The sequence below is a fragment of the Paroedura picta genome, chromosome 1 (assembly GCF_049243985.1).
Source record: "Paroedura picta isolate Pp20150507F chromosome 1, Ppicta_v3.0, whole genome shotgun sequence".
In the NCBI taxonomy this organism is placed as follows: Eukaryota; Metazoa; Chordata; class Lepidosauria; order Squamata; family Gekkonidae; genus Paroedura; species Paroedura picta.
Genome location: NC_135369.1, coordinates 95,342,321 through 95,361,444, shown reverse-complemented (window position 1 = coordinate 95,361,444; position 19,124 = coordinate 95,342,321). Strand labels below are relative to the sequence as shown.

At 41.2% G+C, this 19,124-nt stretch overlaps 1 protein-coding gene across 2 annotated transcripts in view; it reads left to right on the top strand.

Annotated features, from left to right (window-relative positions):
* Positions 1-19,124, top strand: part of TULP4 (TUB like protein 4) — a 138,966-nt gene that overhangs the window by 36,703 nt on the left and 83,139 nt on the right. For both annotated transcript variants that reach the window (XM_077348658.1, XM_077348668.1), the window contains exon 2: positions 2,670-4,921. In XM_077348658.1, the coding sequence (XP_077204773.1) occupies positions 4,670-4,921 (252 nt within the window). In that variant the 5' untranslated portion in view covers positions 2,670-4,669. The remainder of the gene's footprint in view (positions 1-2,669; positions 4,922-19,124) is intronic.

The window sequence follows — 19,124 nt, the reverse complement described above, 5'->3', positions numbered from 1 at the left end:
GGGCATCAGCAGAAGGAGCAGGTCACAGGTAGCTTCAAAGTTGTGTCCACAACTTAGGCCTCCCAGCCCTAAGTTAATATAGGCTGTCAGCAGCCTCTCAGTCCTCACTCCATGATTACTCACAGGTTTTTGCATTCAGCAGCTGTCTTGCTAACATGTTGTGCTGCCTTTTAGACATAGCTGGCATTGCTTAATTGGCTCAGGTGAGCCAGGTGGGCTGACAAGGCAGGGAGCTGCAGCTGGAGGCTGGGCAAAGCAATGAGGAGCTCCTGCAACTACTTTGGAATCTAAGTCCTGGCTTGTCTGCAGCTCCAGGGAGCTGGTCAGAGCTCTTGTTGAACATCTGCCTGGGCTAAGCTCTCATTCAGCTGAGGTTCAGGTGAAACTGAGAGCTTCTGGCAAGGTTTTTCCTTCCAGGAGTCCTCCCTAACAGGATGTGGGCTCACAACACTCCCCCCCCCCCATGGCTGTCAGAGCACTTTTTGCTTTTCCTCAATCTCCTTCTCCTTAGAGTACCCTTACCTTCCCAGCCTGGCCCTTGGGAGATGTGGAGGAATGGGAAGGAGGCACCTCCCCATGGCCTTATCTGCCCAGCCTGTCCTTTGGGAGATGGGAGGGTGAGAAGGAGGCATCCCTCATGGGTTTCCCTGCCCAACCTGACCTATAGATGGATGGATGATGGATGATGGATGGATGGATAGATGGATAGAAATTTTATTACAATTTGCGCCAGAAATAAAACAGAGGAAATTATACAATGCATCGCAGATAAAACATGATGTTAAAATACGTATACATATACATATACACATACACACACACACACAAATTATATATATATATATATATATATATATATATATATATATATATATATATATATATATATATATATATATATATATATATATATAAATTAAAACTAACTTTTAAACTTGGTAATAAAATATATATTGGATTATTAAAACTAGAGCAGAAATAGCTTTGAGCCTGAAACAAGATCCTCATATTTCATTTAGGAGATCTGAGGGAGTGGATGGGAAAGAGACAGCTCACTCTTCTGCATCCTTCACTGCCTGGCCTAGCCTTTGGAAGATGGGGAGGGGGAAAGTGGCAACCCACACGACCCCCTGTAGCCTTCCCAGCCCAGCATTTGGAAGATCCTTCCTTCCCTCCTTCCTTCCTGCCTCTCTCTGTCTTTCTCACTGTTTCTCTTTCTCTCCCCCTCTTTCTTTCTCTCTCTGCCTCCCTCTCTTTCTTTCTCTTGCCTTCTCTCCCTTCCTTTTATTCCTTCTTTCATCTTTTATTCTTTCCTGTTTTGCTTTCTTTCTTTCTTCTTTTTCTCTCTGTTCCTCCATCTTTCCTTCCCCCTCTCTTTCTGTCTTTCTCTCTTCCACTCTTTCTTGCTCCTTTTCCTTCTTTTTTCCATCTTCTCTTTCCTTCCTCTCTTTCTCCCTCCATCTCTCCTTCCTCCTTTCTGTCAGTCTCTTTCTCTCCCTCTTTCTCCCTCTCTCTCTCTTTCCTTCCCTCCCTTTCTTTCCCCTCTCTCCCTGTTTCCTGCTTCCTTCATTTCTTCTCCCTCCCTCCCCTCTATCTTCCTCTTTCTCTTCCTTCTTTCCTTCGAGATCAATTTCTTTTTTTTCTTTTTAAAAAAGTGTATGCTGCCACTCCCAGAACCAGCTGGCCCTGTTATTCCAGAAGGTTTCCAGGCCCCCACCTGCAGGCAGGCAACCCAGCTGGCTATATATGGAGGAGGAGTCAGGAATCAAACCCATTTCTTGAGTTTAGAGTCTGCTACTCTTTAACCACTTCACCACATTGGATCTCAATATTGAGTGGGGAGTTGTGGGGGGGAGTAAGGCCAGAACTCAGGAACACCACAGTGCAGATTTATATGCTGTTTTATTCCTGGGTGCAGCAGGCTTTGCCTCTAGTTTACTATAATGAAAAAATGGGTGGTGTAAGCAAGAAATGGGTGGTATAAGTTGAGAGTACTGTATTCATTATGGAATTCAGTGCTTACATTTGAATGATTTGGAAAAGATGCTTCATTCATTTGCAGCCAGTAAGTTTCAGAAAGGTAGCAGATACTTGGAAACATTTTGTCATGGGAATATGAACAGCTGAATTTTGTCTTCTGCATACTGCTAGTCTTCTCCCTTCCTTTTGAGTTGTATTGATCCCAAGATTCACTGCTGTAAGGTTGATAGCCCATTTGCACATTTCTGGAGAGTCCTGGTCAAATCTCATGCATTATTTAGAACCAATGCTCACTGCACTTGCGTGTTTGTTTTTCCACTGAAGTAATTCTCCTTCATCTTTTCCAATTTTCCCATAGTTATAGGAGAGATCTGTATCATTTTTTTTATGTGAATATTACTCCAAGCATCTAGTCTAGGCTGAAATAAAGCTATGTCTGCTGGTGTTATCTTTACTGCACTCAATCTGACTTCACTGCATAAATTTGGAATGTATGAACCTTTAAAAAATCCTTTGAAATAATTTGGATTAATTGAAGCAGTAGCATTCTAGTTTACTACCTGTACTGAGTACTGAAAGAGAATTGATGCCCTAGTTACCCCTTTTGTATTCTCCAAGTGAAAAAGTTGTGTAGACCTGCTTTTTTGTTATATATAAATTAATATAACTTTTTAATTTTTGTTTTACAGAATTGGAAACATCCAGGGAGTTCCGACTTGAGTGACAGATGGCTTACTAGACTGCCATAGCTAAAACTGAGCAGGCAGATGCAGCCTGATTGCCAAGTTGAGAGGGAGCCTGTGCATACCGTATGTATGTGAATATACACAAATACAGTTCTGCAACCACACAGACTGGCAGTTGCATACTTTAGAGATTTTTATTTTTATTTCTTTGCAATTGATGGAAATGTAATTCAAGCAGCAGATGGAGCATCCTGACAGCACAAGGACCAAAAGCCCATGGAATACCATCTGTTACTAGTGGTCAGCTTTCCATACAGTCTGAGGCAGGTAGAAAAACTTTGCAAGACATGTAAGAAAGACGACTTCAACGCAGAATATACGACACAAATACCTCTATGAAATCATAGCTAGGGAAAAAAACAGTCTGCGTGAGGAGTCGATTGATATTAAAGCCTTCAAAGAAGAATAATGCACAAGTCCTGGTGGTTCTCTGCATTAAACTCTAAAAAATTCAGTTACATTGAATAAGTTTGCCTATTAAATATTGACAAACTAATTGCATGGTAATGACTGGAAGACAGTGAGTTCAGCTGCAGTGGAACAAATCTGACAGCTGAATTTTTACAAATGTTGTCTTGTGTTGTTTTCTACATGAATTCGCTAATTTCCGTTATTCTTGGTTGTTCCTTGTAACATGATGCAAATACAAATCATTTGACGTAATAAATATTACTCAAAGAATTTGAAAGACTTTAAAGGAACACATTCTAGAGCTGCCAATGTGGTGGTTTGAATTATGAATCTGTGCTCTAAAGAAGCAACAGTAAGGAAGGAGATTACAAAACAAGCAAGAGAGACATCAAAGAAAACAGTAGAAGAATGGAGATTTTTTTGTGTGTGCAGCTCCTCTGTCAATTTTTAATTGGCTATCTTCCGTTCTTTCTTGAATCCTACAGGATCTGCAAATAATTACTTACTTGATGTGTGTTTAAATTTGGCACTTGTTTATACAAGAGGATGAAAAGGGAGTTCTAGCAGAAAAAAGGGAAAAGTCAAAGGTGTGAAACAGGCCAATGTTTTGGAGACCTCATGGTTCACCTCAGGTGAATACACCTGCTTTAAATGCTTAAAAGCTTCGGAACACTTTTTTTTTTTAAAGACTGCTAAATGAAAAGGGGCTTTTGTGTTCATGGGCAGCAACAAACGGTAAGAAAGCATCCAGGTGATAAACTGAACCTCCAATGGAAATGGTGGGGAAGCCACCAGCTGCAAAGGAACTGGGACTGCCTTTGGATTGCAAAGACCTTGGGGTTGATCAATGAGCTGTGGAGTTTGGAGAGGGATTTTCCATCTGTTCTGGCACGTTGTTAACTGCACAAAGCTCTGGTCTGTGGTCTCGCACAGTCTGTGTGCCTTTTTCCCTTTATGCAATCTATTTCAGCTTTAGCAGCAGAAATTCGTCTGGTGGGGAAGATATGCCAGAGGGCAGCTTTGGGGAAAGATGCATGAATGTCCTATATGTGTATGTGTGAAAATCCAACTGGAGGAAATCTTTTTAAAGCCTTAAGTTACTTGAAACTTACACATCTGCAAACCTTTGTCTCTGGAATTGCATAATGCTATACTGGAAATCTCAGGCTGTACGACGACTATATCAAATTAAGCAAAAAGACAGCTTGCCGATTCTTTGAACGCCTCTTCTGAAGTAGCTGTTTCTCCAAAGGATAAGTGTACCCTCACTCTACTGACACTCAGTCAAAATGAACCTGATTTGTTTTGGTTTTTTAATTATTACATTTTCTTAGCCAACTGTCATCATCTTTTATAGAGAAATTTTTCACTATGCATTTGGTGGATATTTATAAGAACTGACCTTCTCTCCCCTTCCTCGTATTCTGATCTGTCTAAACTTTTGGTCTTATCAATAAAACAAAACACTGATTTACATTTTCTGCACTAGACATAATAGTTTCTTATGTCAAAAGGGAAAAATACAGCAAAGCATGTATGCAGCAGTGGAGCATGGGCCTGTTCTCTGCAGCGATTCCAACATCCTCTGCCTCTCTTGGAAAGGCAGGGTTCCTAAAAGTGAAAAGGAGAAACCTGTGTGCCGGAGGCGATATTATGAGGAAGGCTGGCTGGCAACAGGCAATGGCAGGGGAGTTGTAGGGGTTACCTTCACCTCCAGCCACTGTAGAAGAGACAGGAACACCCCCCAGAGAATCAACTTTAATTTAAGGGGCCACAACAGTGAGGTGAGTAATCTGCATGTACTCAGTTGGGCATTTTAAAAACTAGCTTTCATTTCAGTAAGAATATCAAAATGATCTTTTTCTTTAAAAAAAAGCATATCAAACTTCACACGCCAGATAAGGTGAGAGGCTTGGAACACTGTTTAACAAGTGGGATGGGTACTTTCCTTTATTTCTTGCCATCCCTTGTGTGGTCAGTAAATGGCAGCGGTAGACAGAAAATGTTTGTTTAGTAATCACTTGCTTGGTAGCTACAAATTGAAACATAACTCTTATTCAAGATATATGATAACGCAGGATGGGGACTTGGGGCGGCCCTTGGCCTACCAAAGTCCTCATGATATCTGGCATCAAGCTAGCATGATGTGTGTGCAGAATCCAATGAATGCAGGTCTGAACTGCATGATTTTTACATTGCAAAATGCAAGTGTTTGGGCCTTTGTGAATTGGGCTATATTAAGGGAAGAGCCTTGCCTCAAAAGCAGGAGTCTTGGTTCATGTGCTGGAGGAGAGCCATTGGATCCCACCTTATGTGCATAAGCCCTATGTGGATATGGAGAGATCCTGGAAATTGGGGGTGAGTGGTCTTGGAGGAGTATGATTTTGATCATTTGCCATGTGTTTGAAAGTGCTCAGTGAGATACTCTGGTTTAGTGAAAATTGATATGGGAAGATAGTTATACTCAGGCAGTGCTTTGCTTAGTTATTAGAAAAATTGCCCCTTTTGATCTTAAGGAAGTTTTACATGTGTTTAAAAGATACCCATGATAAAAGTGGGAATGGAAGCTAGAATAGTAATGTTCTGGTACTTATTAGCAGACTCTGCTCTTGCCTTAAGATCTTCCTCAATGTAAATCTGGAAGGAAGTATACAATTGATGCTCAAAGCAGTGAAAATCAGAATTAAGTGAAAAGCTGAGGGCTGTTGTGAATTAATTTGGCTGGTTAGAGGGCTGTTGGAATGTTTCAGTTAAAATCTGAACTCCTGAAACTGACGTGTGGTGTATTGTTTCTTCTCTTACAACTAATATGAGCAGCAATCTTGTATTGTTCACAAGACGCACGTTCTCTTTCATTTCCTTTCAGCCGCTCTACATAGAAAGGCTTTTAAAGAGAAGCTTCACTGAAGAAGCTTCATTGCATTTTTGGTCAGAGTGCTGATGAAAGTTGTTCAGCACTTCAAGACTGCATTTAGTCATCATCGAAATAAAATAAAACGTAATGTACAAACAATAATCTCAATTAGTTATGATGGCTGAATAAGCATGGTCCAGCAAACCGAGGCTTATTGGTTGTGCCAACTTGGGATTTCATACTAAGGTTCATAGACGGTTTGTTACTTGAGTAGTATTAATTCTGGTTTGTTGTAATGTCTGAATTGCAATGTCTTGAGTAATTTCCGTCCCTTGTGGCTACAGAGAAGGCAACATAGGAAGGATATCCTCCTCGCAGGAAGCCAGGAGAGGAGAAGTAGAGTGAATTTTCATACAAACCAGGATTTGTTTCTTATATCAGGTAGACTCACCAGAGTTTCTTGCACGGCTACAGGTTTTTTTTTTTTATAAAGTGTTTGCTGTTTGAATCATCTGGGAGATTGTACTTCTGCAAAGAGTGTGCAGAATACAAGATTCTGCAAAATAGGTGACTCACGTATTTTCATTTTATTATAATTTATTTATTATAACTTCCTCAGTGTTATTTAAAGAAAGCATGTGACTTTTACAGCCAAGCAATTTAGAGTGTTGCTTTTGTGCTGTTTCTCCCATGGACATATTAGTTGTTTATTGTAAAGCATCTAACTGCATCCTTGCAAATACATTCACAAAAATATTTATTAGCTCATCAGATCTCACATACTGTATATTATTACCAAACTGAAAATAATGGAATACCCTGGACTCAACAACTGTATAGTTTTTTTTAAATCTCACTAACCTCATTCATCTCTTATATCCACATTCCTTACAATCCCCTCTTCTTTTTATTTTATTTGGGATAATGTGACTAATGTGATGTAAGTAGTATGTAACGTACTTTAGAATCAAACTATGTGGCCTCAGGACTAGATAATTTGTGAGCACAGTTTGTCACTTGTGGGGATGCTTCCAAGCTTGGGTAGAGACGTATGGCGCAAGCAACTAGTCTCTTTTAATTATTTCTTTTCACAACTGTGAAAGTGTCTGCCATTAATTACTAACCTTGACCTTTTTATTTCTCCAATGTTTTTGTGAACTGCAACTGAACCTAAAAGACATAATTTGGATGTTATGACACTGATTACTAATTTGCTACTTGTTTACTTTCTCCTTTTATCTGTACTTTCATGTTGCATTGTGTGTTGTCTGAGGAACAGTGCATGCACCCGAAAGCTCACACATCTTAAAGGTGCCGCTGGACTTGTATTTTGCTATAACATATATTAGACATTTATAGCAGTGTTCCCCAACCTTTTTATCACTGGGGACCACTCAGTGCCGGGGACCACTCAGCGCCTTTTACTGAGGCCCGGTGGGGGGGGGGTAGTTTACTCCTCTACTCTCAACCACTGCCCTAGCGCTCTCTGATCGCTATGGTAATGTTTAAACATCCCTTCAAAATAAGATACAGACACGCCACAACAATGAAGTGTGTTGTAAAGGGCTGGGGAGGGGATGAAGTAAAGGGCCGGGGGGGGGAAGGCGTCCTTCGGGGCCCACCTCCAATTAGTCGAAGGACCACATGTGGTCCGCAGCCCACAGGTTGGGGATAGCTAATTTTAGCATATAGACAGCCTAAATAAAAACATAACTCAATTTTTTCCATTCTACTAAAAGCTTGCGTTACTGGTTGTCTAGGATAATTCTTGCTAAGTAGAAGAGTACCTGTTTAAAATCTACCCAAGTGAAACTGTCTATAATTCTCAAAAGATTATTTTTTTGTAAATGGAAGGACATATTTATTTACCATCCTTTTCCTGTCCATTATATACCTTGATAAGCCTTGCTTTTTGCTAGTTGGAGATCTTCCTGGTGCTTCCTTTAGGGAAGTTGTCCGTTCTTTACTGGCTTACCCTGTTGTCTTAGCAGTGATACATGTTTCATTTTAAAACTAATATCCATAGATAAACCATGTGAGGTAGAATATTGTTGAGGCATAGGGAGTATGTGTCTGGCCTGGAGGCCTTAGTTATATATTTATAGGATAAATTTTAGTGATTGATTATAATTACCGGAAAATGTGGGCATGGGGTCCCTCTTAGAATATGTTTGTGAAATATAGGAGAAAATTAAATGCCATTGTTGTTCAGTAGAATGCTTCAATTACAATGGGGAGCAATGCTATTAAAACCTGCTTTTAGAAACCTGTCTCAATCCAATTGTACATTTGTTTCTCGGTAAGCATTGCCAGGGGAGAGCCTCTCATAACACATTACTAACAATGCCTGGAACAGTGGCTGATCCTTTCTATACTTAAATGACTCATAGTGCCATAAACAACTGAATATGACAACCTCCACAGTGCAGCTGTGGCTGTATCCCCCCCCTTTCTGTTGCAGAGTAATGAGATTTAAATAATGGTTTAAATCTGAAACTGGGAAATGGGTTATTGTTACTACTGACCCCAAATCTGCTTTCTTTTTCTTTTACAAAAACTACATTCACTTATACAAATATAAATATGTAGGATGAAATAATCTTCCATTGCATTTTGATTGATAATATTTCTTTCCTCAGACTGGGCTAAACTAACCCTACCAGAGATAAAAGATTTTATGAGCTTGATTTAGAGCAGATAGAAAGTTAAAGTTGGCTGCAGGAAGCCCGGCATCAAATCCCAGCTCATCCATGAATTCACTGGATGGCCGTAGTTGAGTTATTATCTCTCAGCTTCCAGCCCTATTTAAAATTGGGAAATGATGCACAGAGCAGTGGCTAGGAAGAGCTGTGGGTTGTAATAAACTTGGTACAATAAGATGCCATATAAATGACAAATGATAGGTTTTTAAATAGGAAGATATATTTTTTTGTACCTCAATCAAGACCCACTCTTTTATAGCTTGGTTCTTTTTACACTGTGCCTTCTAGGTTTAGAGGTGGGAAAGCAATGGGAAGTCTAGAGAAGGAAGCAGCAAGAAGTATACACTTTGTTGAATGAAGTTATTGTTTGATTCTAGAATGTAGGAGAGAAAACAAAGGTAGAAAAAAGGGTACTTAAGAGACCTTCGCAGGATGGATGGCAGAACTGTAAGAGCATGTGAAGGGTGGGCGCTACTCAAACAAGAGCTATTGCATGCTCAATCAATGACTATCCCAGAAAGACGAAAACACTGCAGGAGCTCTAAAAAGCCTATTTGGATGAACAGAGAATTTCAAGAGGAACTAAGAAAGAAAAGGAAAATGTTCAGGAAATGTAGGGAGGGACAGAGCTCTAAAGAAGAGTACCTACAGGTTACTAGGCACTGTAGATCAATTATCAGAAAGGCCAAAACTGAAAGTGAGCTAAGATTGGCCAGGGAAGCCCATTGTAACAAGAAAAGATTTTTCAGTTATGTGTCGAGCAAACGTAAAGTAAAGGAGGCAATAGGCCCGCTGTTGGGTGCAGATGGACAAACTCTAATGGAAGATGCAGAGAAAGCAGAAAGGCTTAGCACCTATTTTACATCTGTTTTGTCCCACAGGTCAAAGTGTTTAGGCACATCTAGAGATGGCCGTAGCCAAAGGATAGTGTCTGGGTGGCAGGTTGACATGGATAGAGAGGTTGTCGAGAGGCATTTAGCATCTTCATGTGCCCTCTGGCACAGCTGGTGCGGAATTATGGCCTTGGTTGCCATCAGTACGCTGATGACACCCAGCTCTATCTCCTTATGGACGGCTGACAGGATTCCCCCCCCCCCCGCGGAACCATTTGCCAAATGTTTGAAGCAGTGTCTGAATGCTTTGAGCAGAGTTGTCTGAAATTCACCCCCACCCCAAGATGGAGGTCCTGTGGCTGGGAATTAGGGGGCAGGATCAGGAAGTGCTCTTACCCACCTTGGCCAGGAGTGCAGCTTACCATCGTGCCCCAAGCCAGGAATTTGGGGTGACCATTGGTGCCTCCCTGACTAGGGAGGCACAGGTCAAAAGAGTAGCGGGACAGGCATTTTTCCATCTTTGCCAGGCCCGGCTAATAGAGCGCTACCTGTCCCCCGAACACTTGGCCACAGTAATCTATGCAATGGTCACCTCCAGAATAGATTATTATAACTCGCTCTATGTGGGCCTACCCTTATCTTTAATCCGGAAACTTCAGCTAGTGCAGAATGCAGCTGCTAGGGTCCTCATAGGGACACCTTGGAGGGCCCACATCCAGCCTGTGCTGGGGCAGCTGCATTGGTTGCCCATTACTGCCCGGATTCAGTTCAAGGTGTTGGTTTTAACCTTCAAGGCTATACGCAGGTTGGGCCCCACATACCTGTGGGACCGCCTACCGCCCTATGTTCCCCACAGGGCCTTACGCTCTGTGGGGGAAAACCTATTGGTCATTCCTGGCCCCAGGGAAGCATACCTAGCCTCGACCAGGACCAGGGCCTTTTCGGTCCTGGCCACTACCTGGCAGAATGAGCTCCCAGGTGAGCTGCGGGCCCTGTGGGATTTAACATCTTTCCGCAGGGCCTGCAAAAAGGAGCTCTGCCGGGTTTATGGTAGAGGCTGGGACCAGTGGAGGAGATCGGCTGCCCCCCCCCTGGAGAAGGGAGGGTGTGGTCGTGTGGACCATGCCGCCCCATGCTCTCGACGCCTCCAGTTGGGATGGGGAAGTAGGTTGAGAGATTATCCGCCATGTTATGTGTTTTTAAGTCTTTTAATGGCCGTGTTTTAATGGGGTTTTAAGACTATGTTAACCGCCATGAGCACTTTGGGGAGTGACGGGATATGAATGAATGAATGAATGAATGAATGAATGAATGAATGAATGAATGAATGAATGTTCTCCCTATTGAGCCAGGAGGACATCTTGGTGGGTGCTTCCTGCTACTTGTTCAGGGAGGCAGGACTTGTTTTAACTTCCTGTTTCCTTCGTGGTGGGAAGTACCCTTGCCAGTCTTCTTCCTGCCTCAAAAAGGAGTAATAGGCAAGACTACATTCTCTAGCCTTTCTTCCTATTCTTTACTTATTTCTCTTCCTCTCCAGTTTTCAGTAGAGCATATCTAAAGCATATCTAGAGATCAGTAGAGCATATCTAGAGATCACTAGCTGATCATTAAAAAAAAAAAGAGGTAGACAGTTTAACTGACGATAGTGCTGCTGCTCCGGATCTCAGGCTTTTGATAATGGAGAAAGATGGATTTACCTTGGAGGACGAGGCACCAGCGCCCTTCCTACCATCCAAGGAGTCCTCTCTTCAAATGGGTTTGGTAGACAGTAGTCTATCTTGGGCTGTCTTAACCGCAGCAATTAACAGAGTGTATAAAAGGCATGCAGCCCGCCAAGAATCTGAGGAATGAAGGCCTGGCTTCTATGCCTCTCTCAGGCAGCCATTTTACAATAACCGAGACACAAGCCTCTGACCAGATAAGTAACCCTTTAGGCGCTACAGGGTTTCCCATGGAAGAAGGTACTATTCAGGTTAAATTACTTTCACATTTCTTCAAATTTTTGCAATAAGCAATGAGGGAAGAGATAGAAACCTATGATAAAGAGAAACAAAAACAATCTTCTATTCAAGCCAATTTCTTGAGCAGGCAAATAATTCAAGAAGCAGAATGGTAACTTAAAAAGGAGATATTCCAGATTGTGGTGGACAGATTTGGGAGCTCAGTGATGGACCTGTTTGCCACAGCCAGCAGTGCACAGTTACCGAGGTTCTGTGCACAATATCAACACTCCACAGCAGAGTTAGTGGACACACTGTCAGCAAGGTGGCTGGACAGTCTCCTATATGCGTTTCCATCCCTTCCTGTCATGTCAAAACTATGAAGAAAAATAAAAGACACAGAAGCAAATGTTATTCTAATAGCTCCGAACTGGCTAAGACGACCATGATTTGCTGCAGTAATTTAAATACTAGTTGAACCTCAGTTTCTTCTGCCGATATGTCCAGATCTGCTTCTGCTGGGTCCGATTGTGCATCCAAATACAGACTGGTGGTGCTTAACTGCATGGAGGTTGAATGGAAAACTCTGCTAAGACAGGGATATTTGCAGAAGGTCATATATACGGTTCTATCCTCATGCAAACAGTCAACAAACAGAATATATTCCACTTTCTGGAAAGCCTTTGTGAAATGGGCACATAGAAAGAAAATAGATTGTCTACATCCCTCAGTAGCAAACGTTTTACAGTTACTACAGGAAGGCATAGATAGGGATTTAAGGTCAGCTACGCTTAGAAGACAGGTAGCAGCAATATCATCAGTTATTCCAAGAATTAAAGGTGTACAACGAAATCGACATCCACCTATTGAAAGGTTTCTGAGAGGGGCTGCAGCTAATGAACAGCCTGTGATTCACAGGTTACCCTCTTGGAGACTCAATATATTGCTTTCAGCACTCACTAAACAACCTTTTGAGCCAATAAATAAGATTTCCCTAAAATTTTGGAGAATGAAAACAATATTCCTAACAGCTATTACTTCAGCACACAGAGTATGAGAGTTAGGAGCCCTGTCCATTAAAAAGGATTACTGTCAGTTCCACAAGGACAAGGTGGTGCTTAGAACTGACCCCACCTTTAGACCTAAGGTGATATCAGAGTTTCACTTGTCTCAAGAAATAATTCTTCCAAATATTTGTCCACAACCAAAGCATCCAAAAGAGAAAATATGGCATAACATAGATGTACAAAGAGCCCTTAAGGTGTTCTTAATACATACCTAGGTATTTAGGAAATCAAATTCCCTATTCATTTCAGTATCTCCTCCTAATGCAAGGACTAAAATGTCTGAGGCAGCCATTAATCGATGCATTAAGGCATGTATTATAGAAGTGTACAAGGTGCAAGGCCTTCCTATTCCTGAAGAAATAACGGCTCACTCAGTGAGGTTCAGCTACAAATGCTGCATTGGCCAAGGGACTGCTTTTTCAAATTTTCCTGGCTCAACAGGGAGAACGACCAATGATTACTTATCTTGAATGGTCCTTCTCCTTTTGAGTCAGGAGAACGTCTCATCCCAGCTCTTCATTGTATCTTGGTCCATCGTAAAAAAATTAAAAAGAAAACAAAGAAAGATAATAATAGTTTAATGATAAATCTGAAAGGCACTAGAGAAGTATTTAGATTAACCATAGAATAAGTTATTTACCCTTATTAAGGGGGTTATTATTTTCTATTAACCCTTATTAGTGCATAACACTTGTGGTATATTGTTAATTGAGTTTTAGTTTTAGTTGAGTTTTTTTAGCTCGGACAGTCAAGACTGGCAAGGGTGCCTCCCACAACAAAGAAAACAGGAAGTTAAAACAAGTCCTGCCTCCCTGAACAAGTGGCGGGAAGCACCCACTGAGACGTCCTCCTGACACAAAAGGAGAAGGACCATTCACGGTAAGTAATCAGTGAAACAGAACTACTCATTTGTTTTAAATGTCTGTTCAACAGTTAAAAATTGATCTTTAGCAGCAACTCTACCCAACCTGTTTTGTTCAGTGGTGAATAATGAAGAGCTGAAGAGTGTTAACAAGGCTTCTTGGCTGAGGCAATGTAGTTCCTAACATTTGTGTTTTAAAAAGAGGCTAGTGCCAACTGACTCTCATATCTTTGTAAACCTTATCTGCACATCCTTAACATGCCCGCGGCGCCACGGGCGCCGCGGACTAAATAATTCGTTAAGCTCTCAGGCTTTGTCTGTGATGAAGAAGGGGCCTAATTGGCCCCTTCCTCCTGACAGACCATCGGCCGGGCCAATTGGCAGGCGCAAAGCGCCTGCCGATTGGCCCGGCCGATTCCTAGGCTGCTGAAGGAAGCAACTGCGAGCCGCGCTCTGCGCGGCTTGCAGTTGCTTCCTTGAGGGCGGCCTGACATGTTGTGAGGTGCAAAGTGCCTCCGACGCGTCAGGCCGCCGGGCAGGGAGCCCCCGGCAGCCGCGCAGAGCGCAGCTGCCGGGGGCTCCCTGCCCGGCGGGCTGAAGCGGCGAGAGGCACAAAGTGCCTCTCGCCGCGTCAGGCCGCCCGCAAAGGGAACCCCCGGCAGCCGCGCAGAGAGCGGCTGCTAGGGGCTCCCTGCCTGGCGGGCTGACTCTGCGAGAGGCGCGAAGCTGCGGAGGCTCCGTGGTCTAGCGCCCGCTGCATTTAGCTGCAGCGGGCTTGATTACTAGTTGTTCCATAAGTGGAGAAATGGACTTTATGACCACAATTCAGTTAAGATACCTAGAAAGGATGCTATGTTGACTATGGTGGCTTGTATGAAGATTTAATCATAATATTTGAATGGATATGACCCCAGTGAAACTGCAGAATTCATTTTCAGTGCCTCAAAATAATTGCCTGCATGACATATTTGGATTGCTAATAGCAAATGAACTTTAGCCTCATTTCTCGGCTTTTCTTAGACTTGTAAGAGTGTTAGGAAGATTCAGATTGTTTTTATGTATTTCTTTTCCAATACCTCACAACAGGCAACTAATGAAAACAAGTTAAAAAAAATTCCCTTGTGTATCATTTGAGAAATCCAAGATCACTCCCAAATTATTGGCCTGGGGCATGGTAGTAAGTTGCATCCGAGCCAGGGATGGTAGATGCCCAAGGTGTTGTAGTTGGTGATGTATCATCAACTTAATTTTCACTGAAGTGATAAATAACACCTAGACTGTGCTGCTGAAAGCTCACATGATTAAATGCAACTTCACAGCAACAGAACAAATTTAGTCCAGTGGCAAAACCCCTGTACATAGAAAGAAATCGGGGTTAAAATTTAGCCTTCTCCTAGATGTCTTTTTTATTCAAAACATCTTTTACCTTGCTTTTCTTCCTTTAAAAAAACTAGCTGGTCTTTTTAAAAAGTGCTTTTATGTTCAGTTTGTGTTTTTAAAGGAATGGCATTCAATCATGTGGATCTCGTATGTGCTCAGAGGTGAGAGAGCTCAGTTAGAAGGAGAAGTTTTGGAGCCTTCACAGTTCAATGCTATAATTCTGCCTCAGGGTAACTGAAACCAATAGTGCTAAGAAAATACAAACTCTAGATGATTCTTTGATATATATCATTTAGTAGTTTTACCTTTAAACTTCACATTGGTGCAACTATTGATTTGATTTGTTGTTCTTACTCAATGGCACACCATTTTAAAAAGTTATTTCATTCTCCAGGTTTTAACTCGGCTTTGAAAATAGATGAGGTTAAGCCCTATCTTGTGTTCTGACATGCTCTGCTTTTAATTGATAGCTGCCTTGGTGGCCATGCTTGGGCTGAAAGGCAGGTTGTAAAATTTTTGACTTAAATTAAGCCCTTGAAAAACACCTACCATTTCCTTGGCTCCATTTGCATATGTTCGAGTACTGTTCGAGGAACCACTGTTTATGTTATATTGTTATGTTATACTGTTACCCGGTTATACCAATTAATAATATTATATTTATGGTTTCATGTATAGTTATATGTATAGTTATATGTATAGTTATATGTAAACCACTCTAAGCCATCGAGGAGGGTGGTATAAAAATACGTATAAATAAATAAAAATAAAAGTATATTAGGCTAGAAACTCTTGGGCATTTTAGGAAAATAATACCAATAAGGCTTTGTTTTTCTTCCCATATGTTATGAAACTGTATAATAAAGTTTTAATGCTCTTAGGGTTCTTGTGTTTGCTTCTATAATAGTGTTCCTCATAGATAGCCTTCACAATGCTGTTCTTAAGGCTGTAAAAACCAGCATGTTTTCTACATGACAGCCAGTTTGGTGTAGTGGTTAGGAGTGCGGACTTCTAATCTGGCATGCCGGGTTCGATTCTGCACTGCCCCACATGCAACCAGCCGGGTGACCTTGGGCTCGCCATGGCTCTGATAAAGCTGTTCTGACCGAGCAGTAATATCAGGGCTCTCTCAGCCTCACCCACCCCACAGGGTGCCTGTTGTGGGGAGAGGAATGGGAAGGTGATTTCTTCTACAACTTGTGAAATTATTAAAAACTACACTAGAGATTAGATAGTTAGTTTGGGATTGGGGTAGGAAGAGTCTAGATCTGTTTTGGTTTGTTGAGTTTTACAACTGTGCAATGAGGGTCCAGCCATGGACACTTCTACAGATAACTACATCATGTCACTGCTATGCTAGGCTAGATATGCCACTCATAAACAAGCAATGGCAAGATTTCCAGGTACTAGAAGCCTCGCAAAATTAGCTATGCACAATTCCTCAGTGTTGGATTTTGTATGGGGTTCAGTTGAAGTAATATTGGAACAGTAGATGGATGCTGTTAAAGAGGATGGCTGAGTGGGAATCAGGGCTGCCAGCTTCTGATTTAGAAAATTTGTGAAGATTTGGGGTTGGTGTGTGGGAAAGCTTGAGTTTGGGGAAGGATTTTAGGAGATATGTAATTCTCTAGAGTAGTCTTTTCCAACCTTTTGACTGTGGAGCTACATCTGAAATTTTTTTCAGGCTTAAAAGTACAATGGAAGTGTTATCAGCTGGCCATGTCCCCTCACCACACCCTCATATGCAAATAATTTTTTTTTAATTAAAAGGCAAATAAATATAAAAATTAGTTCCCTATCTCCTTACCCCACCACAGTTTATTTGCAATGCCTCTGACACAATTTTTTAAAAATGTATCTCAAAACTCAACAGAAGACCCACTGGTCCTATTTACTACAGCCACAAGGTCTGAGCAATCTAGTCAATTTTTCAGCATATTTCTTACCACAAGGACAAATCCAAAGGTATATACAGTTCTTAGTATTACAATTTGAGAAATCTTTTAGTTGAAAATTGAAATTACTTTCTTGAAAAAAACACACACCTTGTCTCCCATACAAACTTACAGACAACACAGTTATGACCTGGTACTCTTCTTAGAATTGGGGAACACCATTGAAGTATTTAAAAACCAGATTGTTAAACCATCATAGGATTGATGAAACGTTTTCCCCTTTACATTTTGATGGCTTGTTAAGGAAGAATATTCCATTTTTGAGAGCAATTAAAAACAACCTCTAATTTTCACTAGTTTTTGTGCCTCAAGTTGTTTATTTCCTCTATTACTTCAACCTACCTGAAGGTTGGTAACTGTAGAAAGGATTGCTAACAGTCCTTGCTAGGCCCTTTTTAGGAGGCCATGAAGTTGGGAGAGAATAGGAAGGTTTCCCACTGGTATACTTTTAGGGATTCCTTCAGATCTATCTACAACAAGTAAGAGTCCCTGAAGCCTGCAAGTCATCTTCTTCCTTTGTCCAACTTCCCAGGCCAATAACACAGGGTCTAAAATTATTGGGACTTCCTTTGCCCCACCATGATAGCTGATATAGGGATCTGTACCTGCCCTTCCTAGTCTCTGCACATAAGCCCTAACACCCTTCAAAACCCACATTTACCTGACCCCTAGTACTATTGTTGCTTAACCTTGTGCTGTCAGACATAAGACTAAAAGCATGGCACTAGGATTAAAAGCAACCTAGAACTTTAAAAAATTCTAGAGCTTAATACTTAGGGCTTAATATAGTAAACAATATTGCCTGTCCATGAGAAGAAGGGAAAAGAAGAAAAGAAGAAAACACTAAATTTTGACTTAATTATTTTGAAAATTCCTTTGGCTAGACTGTGGCTATGAATTTTACTGGTTATTGTTAAACTGCTGTATTTAAAAAGAGATCTGACAGCCTGTTCTATCTGATTCTGCCAGGTTTCTACAGACTACATGTCTGAAACTTGACCTGGACCATATAGAAGAGGCCTAGAATGAATTTACAAACTGATAAACGCAGTTAATGTTGGTTTACAGACTGAATAAATATTTTTAAAAATCTGAAAATGCAGAAATGACAACAAGTTATAAAAAGTCAATAAATCAGAATACTTGACTTGGAATTTGTGGTATTTTCCCTGTGCTTTGAAAGGAACCAAGTAGCCCAGCTGTATCTTGATACTGTACAGACCTATTCTGTGGTTGTGGTCCTTCCAAGTTGGTGTAGATCAATTATTCAGTTATCAGAGGCAGTGTAAGTCTTTTATGGATCTTAATAACTTGTAAAAGTTAAAGTACCAAGTCACATCTTAAGTATATATTAAAATTACTCTTCTCAAAAGTGTAGGTAGACAAAGATATACTGATAGCGAATGCCTGGAGTAGCTTTCACTGATTTACACTGCTGTCCTAAAACCAGTTTTGTGGGAATGTTCCACATAGTTCTGACTAAGATTCTGAGTAGGATTGCTCTCCTATTGAGGAACTGAGAATTTATATAAGAGTTTGAATTTAGGTGTTTTAGAAGTATTTTTATAGATTGATCTTGGAAGCCTAGCCTGCTTTAGCCTAGTCTAATCTGAACAAGGATAGCCAGTAATGCTGAGTGGCATTCCAGGAGATCAAGATGGAGTACAGTAAACCTGGGAAAAGAAGGGGATGAAAGAATAGTTCTTTGCCTTTAATGAAGGAGAGTTAATGTAGCAAAAGAACAAGAAGAAAAAATGAAGCTACTCTGCAATTACTGCTAAAAGGATGATTTATATGCAGTCTATAGGGCTGTCTCCTTCACTTTAAACAATCTCATCTCTCCCCCCCCCCCCCAATCCTCTTCAAGCCTGCTTGTTAATGCAGATAGTGATGTCACTTCTGGTGACATTTCTGCATGGGGGGAATGGCCAGCTGACATCACTTCTGGGACTCTGTGAAGCCTGAACAATTATTTCAGGGGCTCCTCCACAGAAAAAAAGACTGCCATAGAGTTTTGCCCTCAAAACACTTCACATCAAATCTAACCAACATGCCTGCTTTAATTCTGGGTGTTGTAGGTATGTTGGATTTATTTCCAGCCTCTTGCCTCCTTTTGTGTGTGTGGGGGGGGTAATTTCTCCCACTTCCTGATAGCCCTGTCATAGGGCAGTGGAGCGCCAAACTTCAGGATTCCCACCTGGGGACTGGCAACTTTCGTTGTGTATCTTGTCTCTCTGAAGATAATTGTAAAATTTGTTTTGATATCATTGGTACGAAGTCTTTGGCCAATTATGTTCTAAATCAGTTATGTCAGCATGAACATAGATACTATTTGTCATAGGTCTTTCATTTTAAATTGGGTTTTGCAAGGGATACTGTTATCATGATTTATAT